The 22,888-nt window shown below is 42.4% G+C and overlaps 1 protein-coding gene across 1 annotated transcript in view; it reads left to right on the forward strand.

The window, feature by feature from the left end:
• The window catches only part of acvr1ba (activin A receptor type 1Ba), a 52,921-nt gene extending 30,307 nt beyond the window's left edge, over positions 1-22,614 (forward strand). The window contains 9 exon segments of the mRNA XM_034172407.1: positions 10,693-10,929; positions 11,033-11,293; positions 14,231-14,461; positions 15,118-15,285; positions 15,394-15,410; positions 15,412-15,551; positions 15,738-15,862; positions 17,016-17,146; positions 20,331-22,614. Coding sequence (XP_034028298.1) covers positions 10,693-10,929; positions 11,033-11,293; positions 14,231-14,461; positions 15,118-15,285; positions 15,394-15,410; positions 15,412-15,551; positions 15,738-15,862; positions 17,016-17,146; positions 20,331-20,456 — 1,436 coding nt within the window. The 3' untranslated portion in view covers positions 20,457-22,614.
• Positions 22,615-22,888: the final 274 nt, after the last annotated feature.

Here is a 22,888-nt window from a genome sequence, read left to right on the forward strand (position 1 = left end):
ACAACAGCTTGATGGAAAAATAATAATAAAATAATAATAATAAGAAGAAACTTTATTTATATAGCACCTTTCACAGATAAAAATCACAAAGTGCTTCACAAAAGGTAAAACAAAAATACACAACCATGCTAAAAAAAATAAATGAATAAATAAATAAATAAAACAGTGATTAAGAGAACAATCAACTAAAAGCTTGACCAAACAAAAATGTCTTTAGCTGCCTTTTAAAAGAATCCACAGAGACGGCAGCATGAAGGGACAGAGGGAGAGTATCCCAAAGTTTAGAAGCCACAACTTGAAAGGATAAGTCTCCTCTGGTTTTAAAGCGGGTTCTCGGAACCGTGAGGAGGTTCTGCTCTGAGGAACGAAGGGAGCAACCAGAGATGTAGGGGCTCAACATATCCGACACACATTTTGGGGCCTGACCGTGCAAGGCTCTAAAAGTCAAAACCAAAATTTTAAATCGAAATTTGATAGGAAGCCAGCCAGTGCAGGGAGGATAGTAAAAAAAAAAAATCGATTCACGTCCGAATCGCGATTCTTATTTATTAAGATTCTCAATCGATCCAAAATATCCAAGAATCGATTTTTAAAAAGCAATTTTTAAACATTTTCTTGCTTACTTGCTGCATGTACTGTTTGTCAGGCAACGGCTTCCGTACTACAGCGTCCCCGCGAGGGGAGGGTCCGGCGTGCTTCAAACATTCATGAGCTGCAGCTTAGCATGGTGGGCGAAGAACTAACTCAGCCAGCACCGTCTTTGCTGAAGGCAAATGTTTGGGCGCATTTTGGATTTTAGTATTTGCTGCGTAAGGAGGAACTTGACATGACTTATGCAGTGTACAAAATCTGCAAAATGAAAGTCAAGTACTTCGGAAACACTTCAAATCCGCAAGCCCACATACTACACCATCAGCCAGAGCTAAAAGAAGCGGAGCAGCGGTCTCTGCCGACTACTGACCAGCGCACACTCCATCACTTCACTAAACTGCCAGCCAGCTCTGAACGAGCAAAGTAGATAAGTAAATTTACATTTTTAGAATCACTTGATTAACCTCCTAAAGCTGCATTTTCATAAACATAAACATTTTTTAAGTAATATAACTATTTCTCAGAGCTGTTTGAATCGAAAATCGATTCTGAATCAAATCGTCACCCCAAGAATCGGAATCGAATTGAACTGTGAGTTGTTGTACAATTCACATCCCTAGAGGATAGAATGGGGGTAATTTGAGTCCATCTACTAGATCTTGTTAAAAGTCTTGCTGCAGCATTTCGGACCATTTGGCAATGTTTCTCAAGTGGTAAAAACAGTTTTTGACCAAGAGTCTCGAATGGCTATCAAGAGACAGTGACTGATCAAACCAAATACCAAGATTACCAAGAGGAGCCCAGAGAACCGAGGTGGTTCAAAAGCAAAGGAATTTTCTGCTCTGGAACAATAATCTCAGTTTCAGTCTTTTTACAATTCAACTGAAGACAGTTTTTAGTGAGCCAGGACTTTACACCTGCAAGACAATCTATTAGCTCAGACCAGTTCATGTACTCTGACTCCTTAAAGGAAAATTATCTTTTCATTCCGCCATTTCCAGACAATGAAAATCTGACGAGGGGGCGGGACCACTCCTTCCACAAGGCGGTGCTCACAGGCGAGATGATGTCACCGACAGGCGGTGAAAAACTCACGCAGGCGCACGAGGGTTCAAACATGTCTGACGTAAAAACATATGATTGAAATCCATAAGGTTTTGAAAAAAAATAAAAAGGTACGATACTTTATGGACAGACCTCGTATGTTAAGGGCTACGCACGTAGGACGGAAGACATTAAACATGTTAATTTTCTTCGGCGTACAGCACAGCATGGAGGCTTCACGTGAGTACAACGCAGCGCCGTGCTACTGTCCGCTATTGTGAGCCCGCCCACGCTGCAACACGGTACTGTACGCTATTTCACAAATACTGCAAGATCATTGTTTCACTTTATCATACTGGACTCATTATATGAGGAACTGTTCACTGTGTGGTCGTTTCATAAAATCTCTCTCTCGATCTCGATCTCTCGACCGCGTCGCGCTATCAGACTCCTTAAAAGATCCACCAAGACAAAAAATACTAATAATGTTAAATGACTCTGTTTTTGAGCCACACCATGCAGTAGAGAACAGAGTGCACTTCCACAGAGGCAGAAAAATAGCAGTGAACTGGGTTAATAGCGGCATGGCACACGCGACTGTGTGCACACTTAAAATGCTAACATGCACACGCGACTGTGTGCACACATTAAAATGCTAACACACACAACTGCAAGTATGAACGAACACTGACAAAGGCTGAGCACACGAGTATTTCGAGCATATTTAAATGAAACACAACGCTGCAATGAGCAGCTCTACGAATACGCCACTGTGACAGGGGCTTAAGGCCCCCTGACACGAGCTGTGTCTTTGATTCACGCACTAGCATGCATGTTGTCGTGATGATCCCACCCACTGTGTTCCCAGCCGGATGCCGTTCTTTGTTCTACCAGCTGCCATGTGCTCTGCACTGGACGCTGTGTATATAAAATAATTATTTCATGGCGGCTTAATCATTTTCTCTGCAAACACAGCTGTAATCACTTCCTGAATCACAGAGGACTGCTCCAGCTTCAGCCATTGGCACGCACGCCTTACAGGCTGCAAAAAGCATGTTGAGCCATCTAAAAAGGTCATTATTTGTCATGTTTGCATTGTCATGGCTTGGTAAAACATTTGTGTGTTCTTTCCTTCTTGTGTGCAGCTGTCAAAGTATGTTCATGAAAGATTTAACTTCTTGTTATAATCGTTCTGATGCAATCCGCTGACATCACCACTCGCTCTGTTCACATCTTTACTCCACTAGATGAGCTGCACATCGTGTTGGTGAGCAGATCACGCCACATAGCATGACATTTATGCATGAAAGTTTTTTTTTTTTTTTGAACATTTCAAAATTCTCTGTGCGCAGTAGCACGCACCGGCGCCCCTCTCGCGTCCTGTCTGCACCCATTAAAGACAAGTTTACTCTCCAGCATGACGTAGGTCATGCTAGTGCGTGAGTCAAAGGCATGGTCGTGTCAGGGGGCCTTTACCTTTCCAGCCGAGACCAGCACAATTTATGGCTGGGGGGACTCAGACAATGCAGGTAAAGTGCAAGGACACAGACTTTTAGTGTGACCTTGAATCAAACCCTCTGCCTACAATATTGGTAGCTGAAATTTCTGGAATTTTGCATTGTCTGAAAATAACTGTAAAAATAATCAAATAATATAGAATCTTATATTGAATAAAGAATTTATATTGAAAATCAGTGGTGGGCACAGTTCCGCTAACCACTAATTATTGAAGATAATGTTTTCATTATCAGATTAGCTTTTCAGATAACTTTGAAAACCATCATCGGACCAATTATCTTCTGATAAGTTTTGGTCCGATAATTTTTAGACCGCTAACATTTTTGCAGATGTAGCTTTTTGTAGTAGATGTGCAGTTCTATCCTCTACAAATGGAGAAGAGCTGGTTCCAGAAGAAACCGCTCTATCCTCTGCAGGCAAAGGAGAACTGGTCATAGAAAAGAAAAAACTAATTTCTTTGACCCCATACTATACGCTGGCAATAGCACCCAAGTCATCCAGAGGCATGCAGTTTGAACTTATGGTTAAATTTTAACCAACTAATTTCGGACAAGTTATTTAAATTAACGTCACATCTGAAGTTTTATAAACTGAAAATATCAGATATGTTTTAGTTTAAAAGTAATGCACTCATTTTTATAGGTTTTACTGTGGACATGCAGCAGTGCCCACTGCATTATGGGTATTCACAACAGAAGAAATGCATTTGAGACGCTCTGATCAGGCTCCACACGGACAACAGCATTAAACTCTTTGTATATTGTGCCTAAAACTCTCGTGAATATATTCTCTGGGTTTATAGACGTTGTTATTGAGTTTGTTTTATGTAAAATGCCAGAAGAAGCCCAGGTTGATTCTCCAAAAGCCAAAAAGTCTATTCAGTTGTGATTCAGGCCGTGTGATATAACCGGCGTCAAAATGCATAGACCACTGCCTGGCAACCAGTTAGATCACAGTGTTATCGACCGCAGGATTTTAAAATGATCTGTAGGTTTCCAAAACCTGAGAGACCACACACGTGGAGATGAAAATAAATAAATAAATAAAAATCATAGATCTGACAGGTTTGGTTGTACAGTGTGTAGTGTCAGCCACACGGTAAAAACAACACACACAGATTTCACACACAAACATTCCCAGGTCAGACACCTCGCTTTCTGATTGGCTGCATGTCACATTTAGCTCCTCACGTCTTTCTGAGCAGATCAGAGCGCTCTTACAAACCACACACTGCAGGAATATCTGAAAAGATTATATTTAGCGTCATCACGATTGTCGGGGCATCCTTAAGATTGTTGGAAGGGGAAGATCGGGTCCGATATCGGCCTAATTATCTTGCCATGTGAACCAGGCTTGATGTTATGACACCTCACGGAGTGACTGATTGATCTGTTATAACACCGCACCGAGCTGCTAACTGATCGGATGTTATGACGCCTCATGGAGGGACTGATTGTTGCGTTATGACACCGCACCAAACATGGTTTCACTATTATTGGATTTCTTTGTGCGACTGACATCGTTATTCAAGCATTCAAAAGGTGATTCCTATCACCACACAACTCCAGCCACACACGAGAAAGTTTTTTGACAGTTCTTGTTATTGATAGAGTTGTGATGTCATCACGCATGCGCTTAGGCATTGTCTAGCGGGATCTTGAACATTTCTTTTTTTTATACAAATGAAAAAAATGACATTTTACAAAAGCACATTTATTTGTAAACACCAACATGTTACATTGATTCACTTGTGTTGGTTTTTACATAGAATGAATGACTCAACCAATCAGTATGAGCGGGGGCTTAGTTAACCATAGTCCCCTTTGGGCATCTGTGTGTTAATGTTCAAATCCTCAGAATTAGTGCATTATTTTAAAATTAGCAGATATGTGTTATATATCACTTTGTACATTTTAAGAGTTTACATTAATGTAGTTATTCTATCTGGAATAATTTTATTTTTAAAACCATAATTCAAACCTGCTTTCCATTTCAAGACCTCTGCCTCATCGCAGGACCCCTGTATCCTGTCAGGGTAAATGATGCTTCCTAAAGCAGGGGGCAGAGTGCACAAAGACAAGTGCTGGCCTCATTGGCTGTTTGGGCTTGTGATCGCCATTGGTTATCTGTTAGAAGCTTTGGCGGTGATTTAAAACTCAAATCAGCTTCTTAGTAGCTGAGAGCGTATGGGAGGCAAAATTCAAAGTTATCGGTTATCTGTAGCTTCCGATAAGTTGTTAGGCAGTTTATCGGTTTAGCGTTAAAAAAGATAACTTTTCAGTTAGCTGATTACCACTTATCAAAGCTAACTTTTTGGTTAGCTGTGACCACCACTGTTGAAAATAATGTTTGGTTGCAGCCACAAACATATGTGTAGTCATTGATCTGTCAAACATTTAATCATTTTAATTGTGCCATGCAGCTGTCGTTCTCATACAAATATAGAAACCAGTAAGTTATTGTTCTGGCTACTTCTTTCAATTTTTGGTCAGAGACCACTTCTAATCTAATTACCACTGGATTAAAAACCTTTTAACTATTATAAGGAACCACAATTAAGAAATATAACACGTCTGCATAGCAGCCTATTTAGGACAAAGTTATTCAGAGGTGGTTATCACTCACAGTAAATATGATTTAATATGTCTACAGTCGGGTTAAAGTGAACAGGTTGGAAATCGTCTAGTGGAAGCTTCTGCATGCATTTGTGTGCCTTTAGACCCATCAAACAGACAGGATGAGATGTAGCCTCGAGGCTGGTCATTGGAAGAGATGGTAGAAGCAACCCCAGAGACATCGCTTTAGAATCAGATCAGTAATCTGACCCTGAGATGCAGACACAGGTAATGACTTTCCTCCTTCCCCGAGCATTGATTAGGGCACAGTTGTGGTGTGTGTCTGCTGCACTCACACTGTCTGGTGGCGTCCTCCTGTCTTGATCAGCTCTCAGTCTGGTATCTGAATAGATCTAATTCCAGCTAGTGCATTTTGGTAATGGTGCTGCTGGCACTTGTCTGTGTCACCTAGCCCCCAGAAACCCTATGTTTATGTAACCCTGTGCTGAGCATCCTTAAGGAATTATCTGCAGATCTCGTCACCCTGTATGAGTGTGTCTGATCAACACGTGCACAGTCGCTCAAACATAATTTTCAAGCTTGGTGTGTAATGTTGTTTGGAGTGAGACTACGCTATGGGGTTTTTTGGGTCCAGGTTAAGGCAACATTGCTTATGGCAACAATGTTTTATTAATCCCTTCCTCACAACATCCGCCATTTCCTGTCTCACATGAACGGAATGATAGGAACTTCACACTTAATGGACTCAAACAAGCAGTCTTTTCTCCTCCAAGGTTTCTTTTTCCTATTGTTTACCACCGCCTGTAGTCAGTCTAGACTGGGTTTTAATGACAGTCCCAGCTGGTCACTTGGGGAGACCCCAGTCACAGCTGGGGGAGGGGAGCTCTGTAAGCCCCACTCTTTACTCTGTCTCCCGCCTTTCTGTATTTTTGACTCTATTTGTAACCGCCACCCCCACCCCCCGGTCTGGTCCAGAATAGCCCCCCGACTGTGGCCTTGTTACTGTTAACCCTGGATTGTCCTCTGCTGCCACCCATCCCCCTCCTCAGAGCTCCACGCTGTAGTGCGCTCCCCCACTCTGCTCTTTGTTCATGCAGGGCCAGTCCAATCCCTCTTCTTGTCATCTTAATCTCTACACAAAGGACCACTGTAAAACCACCAATGATGTGGATACAACAGTAGAGTTCACCCAAAAACCACACAAACTCAGGACTGCTTTCTGTTTACTGAAGCCTCTGTCCCACCAAATAATGAGCCACACATGGTTGTGTCAGCGATTATTTGAAGAATGATCCACGTTTTAAGCCGTCACTTATCTAATACTAAGGTGCCTCTGTGTACCTTGCATGTGCCAGCTATCAGCCTCTAGTGAGCCACAACCGACATGTCATATGAGCTCCGTCCAGCCTTGAGGGCTCATGTCGCTGCATATGATACACATCAAGCCACATATGATCCATGTAGTGCCATGTAACGTGACGTTGGTGCACGTTTTGGCATGGGTTTGGTCCAAACCTCCAGCACTCCCACACTTGGTCCTTAGAAAGTGTGGGTTTTCAATTCACAGCAGCATTTAAAGATGTCACATTTTTTTAAACACAGTCCAAAAATAGATGCTCCAGTACAGTCCCACAGGCGTGCGCCGCGCATCAGGCTGATGTCCACCTGTAATGCACCAGACCAGCTATAACCGAACCACTGGTTCCTGGACAGCTACCCCTGCTCCTGGCTGGCTTTATTTCTTCTGCGGCTCACACCGTAATCCCACTTTTAACTTTGTGTTTGTCCGTTTGTCTGCAAAACTGCTCTTTTGCTCACACGCACTGCCCTTCTGCATTCCTGGACAGCCGTCTCTGCGCTCCTTCTCACTGGCTTCCTTTCCATCTTCGGCTTGCTGGCTTTATTTCTTCCCTGGCATTAAACATAGTTATTTTCACACCGTGATCCAACTTTTAACTTTGTTCATCCATTATTGGCTGCAAAATCACTCTTTTGTGAGCCCGTGTTCTGCCTAAATGCTCATTTTGAGAGACATATTTTTACAGCTAGGAATGAGCATGCAACTGGTTTACCAAGCTATAAAAAACATTAGAAATAGTTACCTTTTAAGCTGAGCCAAAAATACATTCCTCATGGAGCAGGAAAGAGAGGAAAGTCCAGATGAAACAGTCTTCTGTGATTACAGAAGCGATTAGAGGTGTTTACAGCATCCAAGGTTTGGCAGAAAATGATTAATCCGCTACAAATTTATTTATTTATTTTATTTTATTTGATATACAGCGTTTGGCACACAGAGCAGGTGGAATTGTGTGCGTAAGATGACAGCCACTCCAAAAATAGCCTCTCAGGTCCCTCATAGCTGCCAGGTGCTCGGATAATGGGCTTTTAGCAGCCTCATCCACACCACGCACATGCCTCTATAATCCTCGTTAGTTGTAGTAACTTGTACACAAACTGCCCCGTGCTGTTGTTGCTAAATTTTGAACATCTTGAAATTTGAGCCATAGCAGGGGTGGTGGCCAAGTGGTTAATGCGCTTGGTTTCAGTTCAGAAGGTTCCGGGTTCAAATCCCACCCCTACCACATTTCTCCATGTAATGTGGCGTTGCGTCAGGAAGGGCATCCGGCGTAAAACTTGTGCCAATTCAACATGCAGATCCACCTTGGATTTGCTGTGGCGACCCCAAGTGCAAACAAGGGAGCAGCCGAAGGGACTTACTTTTTTTAAAATTTGAGCCATGCTCAGAGATGAGCCTCGTTAACTGAAGATAATGCCTCTAAGAGCCTTAGTAGAGAAGCTTGAATCTTCGACTGGACTGGGTTGCTTGATGTGAGGACGTTTCGCTTCAAATCGCAGAAGCTTCCTCAGCTAAAATTCTTGCTCTGGTAGTCTGACTTCTGTCTTGACTTTTGTAGAGAGTTCATTCTTCTCTACAAGAGTCAAGACAGAAGTCACAGAACATTCACCCAACTCAAAACAACATTGGGGTGCTGGTGATTGATGCAGTGACGTGCTTCAGTGTGTGCTCCTTCACCTTAAATGAACTTCAAAATATCAAATGCCTGTTAGAGCTCATAATTGTCATTTGGCGCGCCGCCCCCCCCCCCCCCCAAAGTGTCATGTTATTGCCATTACCTAGGCCTTTTTAGGTGGTGTAGATGTGATTAAGAAACACTAAATTCAGGAGGTTAAAGGGGTGTTGTTTGTGCAGAATTAATGATGGATATTGAGGAATCTGACAGTTATAACCTTGCTATCATCTATTTGATTTAGTGGCATCCTTTGCTCCATTAATGGTGCAAATTTGGGGGATGTCTCATAGGTCTTGTTGTTCTTTTCTTTATCAGGCCCAGCCGGCTTCACCTTTTGTAATCTGCAGGAAATTCCATCTGCATGTGAACTGTAGTGAATTTGCACACACTTTGCCAAGACTTCCTGCTATTTTCCCGCTCGGCTGTTGGAGGGCAAGACCACACACACTTGCACATAACAAACGTACACAGCCAAACGCTAAACAGATGAAAAATGTTACTTTAAAAAGTGCTTCAAGTATTCCACTTACATTTCCCGTTAACTCTGAGCAGACAAGATTGGACACAGCAGTGTACACGCTACATGTAAAAAATGCTCCCACACAGAATCCAACCTCCCAGAGTAGAATTATGAGGAAGCCACTCCTGTGACGCAGTGATCTGTGGTTTTGGACACTCAGATGTTACATGCAAATGGTTAAGTCATTCTGTCTGTCATTTTGTGTTGAGAGGAAAGTGTGTGTGTGTGTGTGTGTGTGTGTGTGTGTGTGTGTGTGTGTGTGTGTGTGTGTGTGTGTGTGTATAGACACAGGGATTAGTGGGAGCTTCCCACTTTGAGAGACTCGGGGACAGACGTTATCAGTGGGGACACTGATGCTGATTGTTGAGCTTCTTTTTTTTTCTTCTTCTTTTTAAAAATAGACAATAAGGCTTGAAATTCCTCTCTGCTTTGTGTGTCTGTGTTGTTTGTACATTGGTGTTCTCTCTACAGTGATTAGTCTTTAGTGGTCCGGCCTTTGTTCCTACGTGGGATCAACTCTTGGCCTGTCACGCCTCACTTGTGGCTCTGTTATCGCCAGTTATTACTGCTGGCCCAGATTTAGCTGAGCTTAGCCGCTTCTCTCTGTGTTTCCCATGTGAAAATGCCCACGGCCCCACAACCATCTTTGTCATCCTTTGCATTTTCGTAGTGGAGAATTTTGTACTGGCCTTACATTAAATGAGAAGCATGTGCACTGTGACTCCAATCACATTTGGTTAAAATCTAATCAGTTTGCAGATCCTTGGACACTGGAACCAGCTCTGGCTGTGTTTAAGATGTGGCCAATTTGTGTGAACATTCGTGACTGTAACCTCATTTTGCCGTATAGATGGACCGCTGTAGTTTTATTATGGCAGCAGCAAGCGCTGTATTGTGTCGGCTTTAATAGCTCTCTGCAGGAGTGTGCTGTGTTTAATGAAACTCCTGTCTCGTTAGCTTAAGCAGTGGCAGTATGAGCTAGACAGGAGAGGAAAGGAGCAGAATGCTGCAGTAAGGATTTGGCAGGAGCCGTCTCCCCTTGTTGAGTTTCACTTTGTCTGTCCCACCGGGCAGGTCCGTCTCCACCCAGCGTGTTTGGGTTCATCTGCAGTGAAGGATCTGATTTCAGGGCCGTCAGGTCTGTCTGGCTGTGTGTGTGTGTGTGTGTGTGTGTGTGTGTGTGTGTGTGTGTGTGTGTGTGTGTGTGTGTGTGTGTGTGTGTGTGTGTGTGTGTGTGTGTGCGTGCAAAATACAACCATAATATTACATTGTAGTATTGATGTTAGTTTGCCCCCTGCTGGACAAACTGAAGAGGTTCATATTACAACATGAAATTGATGAGTCAAGATTTTGTTGTTGATTTTTAATACTTGTGCTGTATTTCTGTTTCCTTCCGCTCTCTGGTCCGCAGCCCTGCGTTGTAACTGCACAAACTGTGAGAAGACGGGCTATGAGTGTGAGACAGATGGCGCCTGCATGGCCTCCATATATTACATTCAGGGGAAGGAGCAACATGTACGCATCTGCATCAACAGGGACAACCTTGTTCCCCCCGGGCAGCCCTTCTACTGTCTCAGTGCTGATGGGCTGCTCAACACACACTGCTGCTATGTGGATTACTGCAACAGTATTGATCTGAAGGCCCCGGGTGAGATTCTGTCCTTCAACATCCAGCACCTGCAATTCAACAGTGGTCTGCTTGACCTCATCTGTCTGTTTTTCAATCTGCTTTATGTTCACTTTCCTTGTAGTCCCAACAAAACAGGGGAATTGGTCAGGATTAGGAAAGTCCTGGGGACCAGTGGAGCTGGTGGCAGTCATCGCGGGGCCTGTGTTCCTCCTCTGTGTGCTGCTGATGGTGGGTGTGTTCCTCTTCCAGTATCACCAGAGGGCCTACAACCACAGGCAGAGGCTGGAGGTGGAGGACCCATCCTGTGACCATCTCTATTTAGCCAAGGACAAGACCCTGCAGGACCTCATCTATGACATGTCCACTTCTGGGTCAGGTTCAGGTCAGTATGTGAAACCAGTCCAGATGCAGTATATGGAAGAAATGGTTTTGGTCTCTGATCTTTGAAAACATGCTTTTCTTTTTGGCAGAGCAGCTACATGTGTGTCCTCCAAATGTTCAATATGAGCAACTTGTGTGATTTTTTTTTTTTTTTTTTTTTTTTCCCCCCCCTTGGCTGCAACATGTCAGGAACTGTTGCCCCACACAGTGTGAACATAAGACATCCATAAGCTGCACTGCCTTAAGGCCAGCAATGTTGCACGCCACCACCATCTTGACTGACGTGTACAGGCAGTTGCTATTCTGCACGTGTTTTCACTGTGGGTGGTGACTTGGAGCACCAGAAGCCCAGAGTGGAAACACTTTTCAGCCTGTTACCATAGCCTTGCACCTTATCTTTCCTGGGAAGATTCTGTGGCTTGACAGAGGTCATTTAAGTGTGTTTCCTGTGTACCAAAATTCATTCTAGAGGTTTAGTATAAACATTTTCTGTTGTCACAATTTGAGCCCGTCGCCTGACCACAGTGTAAAATTCAACCTACTAGCTTCTTTCACAGTACAGCACGAGGTGTAGAATGTGGATGAGTTCACGTCATTCAGTCAAAAAGCCTCTACAACAGTTGATTACCTATAATTCCTTTTGCTGACATGTAGCGTTGCTATCCACCTTATTCCTAGCCCCATGAGGCTTTGTATGAATTATGGGTGAGACCTCCGGTATGAACCGGCGTTTTACATGTCAACTGTTCAAGCTCATCCATTTCTGCGAGGGTTAGAGACATAAAAAGCAGCTGTCACAGCTCAAACAAAACAACATTGCAATCCCGCTGTAGACAAATATAGAGAGGCAGGAGGACGACATGAAGACGTGGTCTAAGATAACATACGGTAGCATTTTTAGCTACTTTCTTAGCTCTCGCTTCAGATGGGGAGGCAATGGACAATCTGAAAAGCTCTGAGGCGTATCAGGACCTGCACAGTAATAAGGTCAGTCCCATTCTATTAAAAGAGGTGTTGGGACAACTTATTTACCTTAAGGCAGATGTAGAGGCCAGCAAAATCTTTAAAGTCCCTGATCACTGAGCCTGGGTTTTAGTTTCAGCATCAGGTGAAATACAAAGAGCAGGGTGTTCATGCATCGCAGGTCAAGGCAGATCTCCAGGTGGGTAAGTTTTGTTAATTATACTGTATGAACTAATGTGACAGAATACATATGAGCCTTTGTTAAAATAAACTCTAAGCCATATTTTTACATCCCTCCAGGTCTAGCTGACAGTGACGTGTCTGTGGCTCTGGATGCCAACTGAAATGTTGGACATTTCAGACACATGAAACACCTCCACAATTTCTATTTCTATTCCAGCCCTAACTATAAGCCTTAGCGAAAAGGAAAGTTTTAAGCCTAATCTTAAAAGTAGAGAGGGTATCTGTCTCCCTGATCTGAATTGGGAGCTGGTTCCACAAGAGAGGAGCCTGAAAGCTGAAGGCTCTGCCTCCCATTCTACTCTTACAAACCCTAGGAACTACAAGTAAGCCCGCAGTCTGAGAGCGAAGCGCTCTAATGGGGTAATATGGTACTACGAGGTCCCTAAGATAAGATGGGACCTGATTATTCAAAACCTTATAAGTAAGAAGAAGAATTTTAAATTCTATTCTAGAATTAACAGGAAGCCAATGAAGAGAGGCCAACACGGGTGAGATATGCTCTCTCCTGCTAGTCCCCGTCAGTACTCTAGCTGCAGCATTCTGAACCAACTGAAGGCTTTTAGGGAACTTTTAGGACAACCTGATAATAATGAATTACAATAGTCCAGCCTAGAGGAAATAAATGCATGAATTAGTTTTTTCAGCATCACTCTGAGACAAGACCTTTCTGATTTTAGAGATATTAAATGCAAAAAGGCAGTCCTACATATTTGTTTAATATGCGCTTTGAATGACATATCCTGATCAAAAATGACTCCAAGATTTCTCACAGTATTACTAGAGATCAGGGAAATGCCATCCAGAGTAACAATCTGGTTAGACACCATGCTTCTAAGATTTGTGGGGCCAAGTACAATAACTTCAGTTTTATCTGAGTTTAAAAGCAGGAAATTAGAGGTCATCCATGTCTTTATGTCTGTAAAACAATCCTGCAGTTTAGCTAATTGGTGTGTATCCTCTGGCTTCATGGATAGATAAAGCTGGGTATCATCTGCGTAACAATGAAAATTTAAGCAATACCGTCTAATAATACTGCCTAAGGGAAGCATGTATAAAGTGAATAAAATTGGTCCTAGCACAGAACCTTGTGGAACTCCATAATTAACTTTAGTCTGTGAAGAAGATTCCCATTTACATGAACAAACTGTAATCTATTAGACAAATATGATTCAAACCACCGCAGCGCAGTGCCTTTAATACCTATGACATGCTCTAATCTCTGTAATAAAATTTTATGGTCAACAGTATCAAAAGCAGCACTGAGGGCTGTCCTCAGTGCTCTTCCTCTGTGGGCTTTTTGTCAACAAAGTGAAAAGAGCACACGTATAATGTTTTAGGTGGTCTTTCAACCACATCCTTCTGGGTTTCTCATCTCTCGTTGGCAGGGGAAACTCGCTTAGTCTGGCTGCACATTAAAAACATTGCTGTTGTAGCCGCAGATTTAATGTCATGTGGTTGTTAGTACAGCGAACAGCGCAACATGTTCCCGAATTGCGCAAGGACATTTTAAAATGTTACGGGAGCTGATCATTGTTTAGAAAAGATAACCATAAACTTTTAAATAAACCTGTCTTGGAAACAAAACCCACTAGCAAACAAGGGCTTACTGCTACTTCCGGTGTCTCACAGGAAGTTGTGCTCATAATCGCTTCTACAGCAGCGCCCCCAGGAATAAAGTGGATAGTGTACTGAAACCTTTACTTGGTTTGTGTCTGTGTGATGCTCTCTGCAGGTTTGCCCCTGTTTGTGCAGCGGACAGTTGCCAGGACGATTGTGCTGCAGGAAATAATAGGGAAGGGTCGTTTTGGTGAGGTGTGGCGGGGGAAGTGGAGGGGAGGAGATGTAGCTGTGAAGATCTTCTCATCCAGAGAAGAGCGCTCCTGGTTCCGTGAGGCTGAGATCTACCAGACAATCATGCTGCGTCATGAAAACATCTTAGGCTTCATTGCAGCGGACAATAAAGGTCAGCACTCAAACAGGTCATGGACTTTAGCCTTTTACAGTTTATGCATTTGTTCAGAATCTATTCAAAGTTGCTATTGTTTATTAAAATAGTAGAGAACTTCCATTGAAAGAAAGCTGTCCTATTGCAAGAGATGTTATTGTAGTGCACGTAAACATGGTCATCGCCTCAGGATTTTATATTTTAATTGTTATATTATGAATTCAAAACTTCCAGCTTCTTTATACTTTATTAAATGTTATGATCAAGATGTCAAGTTGTTATTCATATTCCTAAAAAATGGAAATTCTGAATTTGGAATTGTCATTTGTAGCGTCCATGTATTTGAGGAAGTTTTATGGATATAGTCACATTTGTCACCACAAAGGCTGATGTTTTATTTGCTTTGTCCAAAAACTATTGAATGATTGAGTTCACATCAAACATAAGAAAACATGCCAATCTTTCCCAAATCATGTGACTTCAGATTATGTTGTTCAGTTTTGTGGCTGATAATTCTGTGGGGTTTTTTTGTAGTTGCAATTTTAAGACAAACATGGTGTAATCAGCTGTTTAGAAATTGTCTTTTGTATAAACAGGTCTTAATAAGATAACTGAGTGGAATTTGAAAATATTGTCATATTGAGTGTGGTTGTGAACTGTTTTTGCGCGGTCAGATAATGGCACATGGACTCAGCTCTGGCTGGTGTCTGACTACCACGAGCACGGCTCTCTGTTCGACTACCTGAACCGTTACTCAGTCACCATCGAGGGGATGATCAAACTGGCCCTGTCAGCTGCTAGCGGCCTGGCACATCTGCACATGGAGATCCTGGGCACTCAGGGTGAGCCATTGAAGTCTGCACACTGTCACATGCATACAGACGGCCCAAAGCGTTTGGATGCACAGTGAGCTCGAGGTGTTGGTGTAACTGTTGTGTGCTGTGCTGCAGGTAAGCCTGGCATCGCTCCACCGTGACCTCAAGTCCAAAAATATCCTGGTGAAGAAGAACGGCATGTGCGCCATAGCTGACCTCGGCCTGGCGGTGCGCCACGAGTCTGTCACAGACACAATTGACATTGCACCAAACCAGCGCGTGGGCACCAAGAGGTAAAGGCTGCACACACAGTCTTAAAAACTGTTTGCAATTTTAAAAATAAATTTTAAATTTTGAAGCGCTGAGTTGTGGTTCCTGTTTCACTGAATCAAATTTCAGTGTACTCGGTACTTTGGAATTATTTAGAAAAGTCCAGGATTGATGTTTGTCTGATATCCTTTTTTTCCTATCTGTAACAGGTACATGGCCCCAGAGGTCTTGGATGAAACAATCAATATGAAACACTTTGACTCCTTCAAGTGTGCCGACATTTACGCTCTGGGCTTGGTGTACTGGGAGATTGCACGCCGCTGCAACACAGGAGGTAAGGACAAGGACTGCAGGGTGTGGAGGAAAATTCTTATATTGCATAAATTATTGGAAAATGTGCTCACAGCAATTAACGTGATCAGTCAGAGATGAGATGTGCAGAGTTGGGGTGCCACTAAGTATAAACAGCAGTAAAAAGTCCTTTAGGGCCCGGTCACACAGCATACGACGATTCCTGAACGAAGTGAAAAAAGTCACAAATCATTGAGAAAAGGTGGACGAACGAGCTTTATCACCGAATAGCCTGCGAATCAAGAGCGCAAAAGGGACTAAAGATGAACAAAACAAAACCGAAGCTAACGTTGATCGAAACGCACCTGGAGCCACATGTCTGCATCTCTGTGTTCCAGGACTTTGCGCTGGGACGGAGCTCAGCTGCAAACAGAAGCATGTGATCTGACCCACTGTGGAGATCTGTGTGCATTTCGGTGGATCCACCTGCTCTGGTTCGTCATCCAGAACAAAAGAGGGATCATCTCCTTCTTCATCACAAATTCTCACTGTCTGGTTCAGACTCTGATGACATGCTGTGCGTTCCGTCTTGCTCCGGTGGAAAAAAACCCAAAACAAAACTGAAGCGCTTGCTCAACATTCGTAAGACGCCTCATTTTTACAAACACCGCAAAAAAAAAAAACAAACCAAAAAACAACACAACCACACACGCTAAATACGCCACCAAAATAATACACACTGCAAACATGCCAGATATTTCTCAAATCTCTCAAATACCAAAACTCTAATCGCTGTCTGTACACCCGAAATGCACGTGTATGAGACAGACAGAGTTTTTAAATGATCAGATTGAACGCAGCTGGACGACAGTTAAACGATGCCTCTGAAAGTTAACCTAAGTCCAGGTTTGTGGTTTTGTTTGGGCTCTGTTGTCCTTCGTTAGTGCCGTGTGACCGGGGCTTAAGGAATGTGCATGTCTGCACTGCGCTCTGTTTTCGCCATTCTGTGCACCTGTGTGACTTGATTGATTAATTTAATCGCTATCCTGGTTCCAGTGATTAATTTATCACATTGACTTTTGGAAATAACACTAAATACGTGATTAGTGGTGCAGCACAAAAATGAAGCAGAGACTCTTTTCTACATGGACAGCTGGAAGTGGAGAGTGAGAAATATTCTGCTCTGTGTACTGCAGGTATTCACGAGGAGTATCAGCTGCCTTACTATGACCTCGTGCCCTCTGACCCCTCAATAGAAGAGATGAGGAAGGTGGTTTGTGACCAGAAACTGAGACCTAATGTGCCCAACTGGTGGCAGAGCTACGAGGTATCGCTAAGTGGCTCATTCACCAGCTTGACCTGATTTTTGTTTTTTTTATCAATGTATGTAGATGCTGTGTATAACATTAGTGTTTTATGGTAGTGCTCTACTTAACAAGTCTTCACCGTACTGATGTTTTGTTTGAAAAGTTCAGAGGCTTTGTCAACCCAAACACTAACTTTTAAATATCAAACTGTGCAGTTTGACACACTAATGTGGATTTACATTTTGTACTATCAGAGACTTTATTGAAATTTGTGTTCAAGACGTTGTTCAGAAGAACAGCGTAGTTTGATTAAAAAGTTGATTGGAGAGGGGAAAACTTATATGCAGGTGCAAAAAATGATAGGCTGTTCATCTACAATGATCTCCAATGCTTTAAAATGGACAAAAAAAAAACAGACCTGTGGAAGAAAATGGAAAACAACCATCAAAATGGATAGAAGAATAACCAGAATGGCAAAGGCTCACCCATTGATCAGCTCCAGGATGATCAAAGACAGTCTGGAGTTACCTGTAAGTGCTGTTACAGTTAGAAAGTTCCTCTCTTAAATAAAAGACGTGCAGAAGAGGTTACAATTTGTCAAAGAACACATCAACTGGCCTAAAGAGAAATGGAGGAATATTTTGTGGACTGATGAGAGTAAAATTGTTCTTTTTGGGTCCAAGGGCCGCAGACAGTTTGTGAGACGACCCCCAAACTCTGAATTCAAGCCACAGTTCACAGTGAAGCCAGTGAAGCATGGTGGTGCAAGCATCCTGATATGGGCATGTTTCTCCTACTAGGGTGTGGGCCTATATTGCATACCAGGTATCATGGATCAGTTTGGATATGTCCAAATACTTGAAGAGGTCATGTTGCCTTATTCTGAAGAGGACATGCCCTTGAAATGGGGCTGTTTCAACAAGACAATGGACCCCAAGGCACACTAGTAAACAAGCAAATCTTGGTTCCAAACCATAAAATTAATGCCTCGCAGATGTGAAGAAATCATGAACAATGGGCTATACATCTAAATAATAGTTTTGTGATTAACAGGATTGCTAAAAAAGCAGTTTGAACATAATAGTTTTGAGTTTGTAGCGTCAACAGCAGATGCTACTATTATTGTAAATACCCCCTTTTCTACTTTTTTTTTTTTTTTTAACTAATAGCCCAGTTTCATAGCCTTAAGAGTGTGCATATCATGAATGCTTGGTCTTGTTGGATTTGTGAGAATCTACTGGTACCTTGTTTCCCATGTAACAATAAGAAATATACTCAAAACCTGGATTAATCTTTTTAGTCACATAGCACTACTATTATTCTGAACACTACTGTATGCTTTATACAACAACTCCTGGCAAAAATTATGGAATCCCCGGCATCGGAGGATGTTCATTCAGTTGTTTAATTTAGTAGAAAAAAAAGCAGATCACAGACATGACACAAAACTAAAGTCATTTCAAATGGCAACTTTCTGGTTTTAAGAAATCAGGAAAAAAAAATTGCTGCAGTCAGTAACGGTTACTTTTTTAGACCAAGCAGAGGGAAAAAAAATATGGACTCACTCAATTCTGATGAAAAAATTATGGAATCACCCTGTAAATTTTCATCCCCAAAACTAACACCTGCATCAAATCAGATCTGCTCGTTAGTCTGCATCTAAAAAGGAGTGATCACACCTTGGAGAGCTGTTGTACCAAGTGGACTGACATGAATCATGGCTCCAACACAAGAGATGTCAGTTGAAACAAAGGAGATGATTATCAAACTCTTAAAAGAGGGTAAATCATCATGCAATGTTGCAAAAGATGTTGGTTGTTCACAGTCAGCTGTGTCTAAACTCTGGACCAAATACAAACAACATGGGAAGGTTGTTAAAGGCAAACATACTGGTAGACCAAGGAAGACATCAAAGCATCAAGACAGAAAACTTAAAGCATATGTCTCAAAAATCGAAAATGCACAACAAAACAAATGAGGAACGAATGGGAGGAAACTGGAGTCAACGTCTGTGACCGAACTGTAAGAAACCGCCTAAAGGAAATGGGATTTACATACAGAAAAGCTAAACGAAAGCCATCATTAACACCTAAACAGAAAAAAAACAAGGTTACAATGGGCTAAGGAAAAGCAATCGTGGACTGTGGATGACTGGATAAAAGTCATATTCAGTGATGAATCTTGAATCTGCATTGGGCAAGGTGATGATGCTGGAACTTTTGTTTGGTGCTGTTCCAATGAGATTTATAAAGATGACTGCCTGAAGAGAACATGTAAATTTCCACAGTCATTGATGATATGGGGCTGCATGTCAGGTAAAGGCACTGGGGAGATGGCTGTCATTACATCATCAATAAATGCACAAGTTTACATTGATATTTTTGGACACTTATCCCATCAATTGAAAGGATGTTTGGGGATGATGAAATCATTTTTCAAGATGATAATGCATCTTGCCATAGAGCAAAAACTGTGAAAACATTCCTTGCAAAAAGACACATAGGGTCAATGTCATGGCCTGCAAATAGTCCGGATCTTAATCCAATTGAAAATCTTTGGTGGAAGTTTAAGAAAATGGTCCGTGACAAGGCTCCAACCTGCAAAGCTGATCTGGCAACAGCAATCAGAGAAAGTTGGAGCCAGATTGATGAAGAGTACTGTTTGTCACTCATTAAGTCCATGCCTCACAGACTGCAAGCTGTTATAAAAGCCAGAGGTGGTGCAACAAAATACTAGTGATGTGTTGGAGCGTTCGTTTTTCATGATTCCATAATTTTTTCCTCAGAATTGAGTGATTCCATATTTTTTTCCCTCTGCTTGGTCTAAAAAAGTAACCGTTACTGACTGCCACAATTTTTTTTTCTTGATTTCTTATAGTGTTTCTTAAAGCCAGAAAGTTGCCATTTGAAATGACTTTAGTTTTGTGTCATGTCTGCTTTTTTTCTACAAAATTAAACAACTGAAAGAACATCCTCCGAGGCCGGTGATTCCATAATTTTTGCCAGGGGTTGTAAACTCGCAGTAAAAATAATCTCAACATCATGAATTCTGAGACGCGGCCACGTAGCTTCTTCCTGTGATGCTCATAACGCTTCAGGCTGGAGTTTGGGAGAGCTTTCAAAATAATACATAAATGTGGTTGAAACGTGACTTTTTTTAACTATCAGTCACATTTTGTAACTTGTGTGCGCTTTTCCTGTGCAGTCGCTGCGCGTGATGGGTAAGATCATGAGGGAGTGCTGGTATGCCAACGGAGCAGCCAGACTGACGGCTCTGCGCATCAAGAAGACTCTGTCTCAGCTAAGTGTGGAGGAGGACGTGAAGATGTGAGTCCCCACCGAGGACACACCAGGAATCGAACACTGACCAGAGTGCAGAAGACAGCAGTGCCAGTTTGAAGCCACACTACATGTTGTGACAAGGTCTACCTCACCTTTTAGCCAAAACTACTGAGAATCATCTCCACTCCCTAACCCCCCCCCTTTTTTTTTTTCTCATCGCTCCTTCTGCCCTCTTGTGGTTCCGCTGTGTTGTTTCTCTCCCTTTCTCCATGGGCCACATCACTACAGTACTGCCACTGTTAATATCATCTGAAGTGTTTCTTTTCCACGGCAGGAATAACTATTAAAGTTGTACAGTGATGGTGTGAGGTTTTTTGTTTTTTTTTACTGTGACAGACTGACCTCATCCAAAAGAGACAAGCATGCTGTAGGTGGGGGGGAGGGAATTGAAACACTGTAATGTCATTGTGTGTGTGTGTGGGTGTGTGTGAGAGAGAGAATGAGCATGTTTGAAACAGACTGCAGGTACGTAGACATCTCCCCCTACAGGTTGCAGTAAATTTGATGAAACCAGTTATTATCCACGTGCAAACCTGATCCCTCACTTGAATATGGTACAGACAGAAAGTAGTTGCACTGACTTGTAGCTTCCTCCTGGCGTGTGTAACAGGATGTGGTTGGGGCCTGGTGCTTGAAACGTGTCAGGGATACTGTGAGTGACGGTTTTAATTTATTTGTTGATAGTTTTTATTTCGTCTGCATGAACACTGTGAGATGAGCGCTGACGAGGGGAGGGGTTGGTACTCAGGTCTCCTGTAGATGTAGCCAAAACCCCGTCAGTGAAACGTGACATCAAATGTGTGCGAATTCTTTTTTTTTTTTTCTATTTTTGTGTAAATACATCACTGTTTTTAACTGACAGACACTACTGATATTTTGTACATAAAATGTAATGGTTTATTTTTTAATGCCATAAGCAGTCATGAGACATTTGAATGCAGAGTTTTACTCAAAAAGCAGATCCAGAAGTCTTTCCTGGCAGCACGGTTTCCAGCAGTGCCAGGAAATAGACTTATCTGCTGATTTATATTTCCCTTCATTCTCTCTGCATTTTGCTGGTACTACTGATCCCAGATAATCGTGCTGCAGCTGGAGTTTTTCCCTGTGCATTTGTTGAAATGGCTGGTGTGAGAACTGGCCGTTTCCGAGGTGGCGATTCATCCTCAAACACTGGATATTTTGTAGCTTTGAATAGCGATTCTGCCATCAAAGTTATTAACAATACACACTGATTAGAACACTTTTTTTTTTCTTTTAAAGAAATTCAGAACTCTGGCTGGATGTTTTCAGGCAACACAGTTAAAGTATTATGCTGCCATTTGTCACCGTTGGCCTGTGCACTGTTACGTCTACGTGGACTTTAGCAGATGTTCTCAAAGACTTGAATCCATGTGTCATGTTGGTAACCATTGTGCATGCCATCTCTAACACTGTCATCTGAATGACAACATCCGTCTGTCATTTTGGTGGGGTTTGTTTATTTCTGTTTTGGCCATGTGCCCTGAAAATGCTGCTACTGCTACATGCACAGAGGTGAAACAGGCAGAACGTTGCAGACCTGATGGTCTGCCCTGCCTTCACTGCGCATGTCATTTTGGCGCGTCAGCAGTATTTCAGATTACGTTTCTGCTTCAGACTGCACTCCAGTCATCTGTCTCAGCGACAGATATCTGAAGCTTTTGTACAACAATCATTTCCACATAAATTCAGCATTATTTCATCATAAAAGATGGAGGAAGCGATCAGAGCGCAGAAACCACGGTGAGCTGTTGTTCACTGCACCTCCATCATTTCAAAGTGTCGCAGATTATCGCCTTGTTTCTGATTAAAACTGACTTTGGAATGATTTAAGAGGATTTACTTTGTCATCTGCTGGTTAATAATCACATTAATCCCTTTGATTGCTTTGGCGAAGAGCCCTTCTCACACGAGCTGTTGTGGTCCAAAATGATGCATGCGCAGTGGCCTTCAGTCTGCACCACCGGCAATCACTCCAGTCCATGTGTGGTTTGTTGCCATGGTAATATTACTGTCAGACATCCTATTCATATAAAAACACTTTCAGATTTCAAACATTATGTTGTGGGATGTTTCAAAATGCATTCAAAGTGTATAACAATATACAATAAAAGCCTTTTTTCCCCTTACCTAATCTCTGTCCTGCTTGTCTGTTAAAATGGTACAAACTTAAACTGTACACCTTTGCCAAGGAAGTGAGATTTTGGGGTTATTATTGGATCGTTTGGAATAGAGTTTACAATTCTCTAACCCCGCCCCCCCCCCCCCCCCTATTTTTCGCACTCCAGTGTTGAATTTCTTCTGTAGTGCTTTTAATCACTTGACTTGATTCCTGAAGGGTACAAGAGGCGGGGGCTAAAGGAGGGGGAAATGGGATTGGGCCAATACATCTAGATGAGCACA

Source organism: Thalassophryne amazonica, chromosome 6 (assembly GCF_902500255.1).
Source record: "Thalassophryne amazonica chromosome 6, fThaAma1.1, whole genome shotgun sequence".
NCBI classification, from domain to species: Eukaryota; Metazoa; Chordata; class Actinopteri; order Batrachoidiformes; family Batrachoididae; genus Thalassophryne; species Thalassophryne amazonica.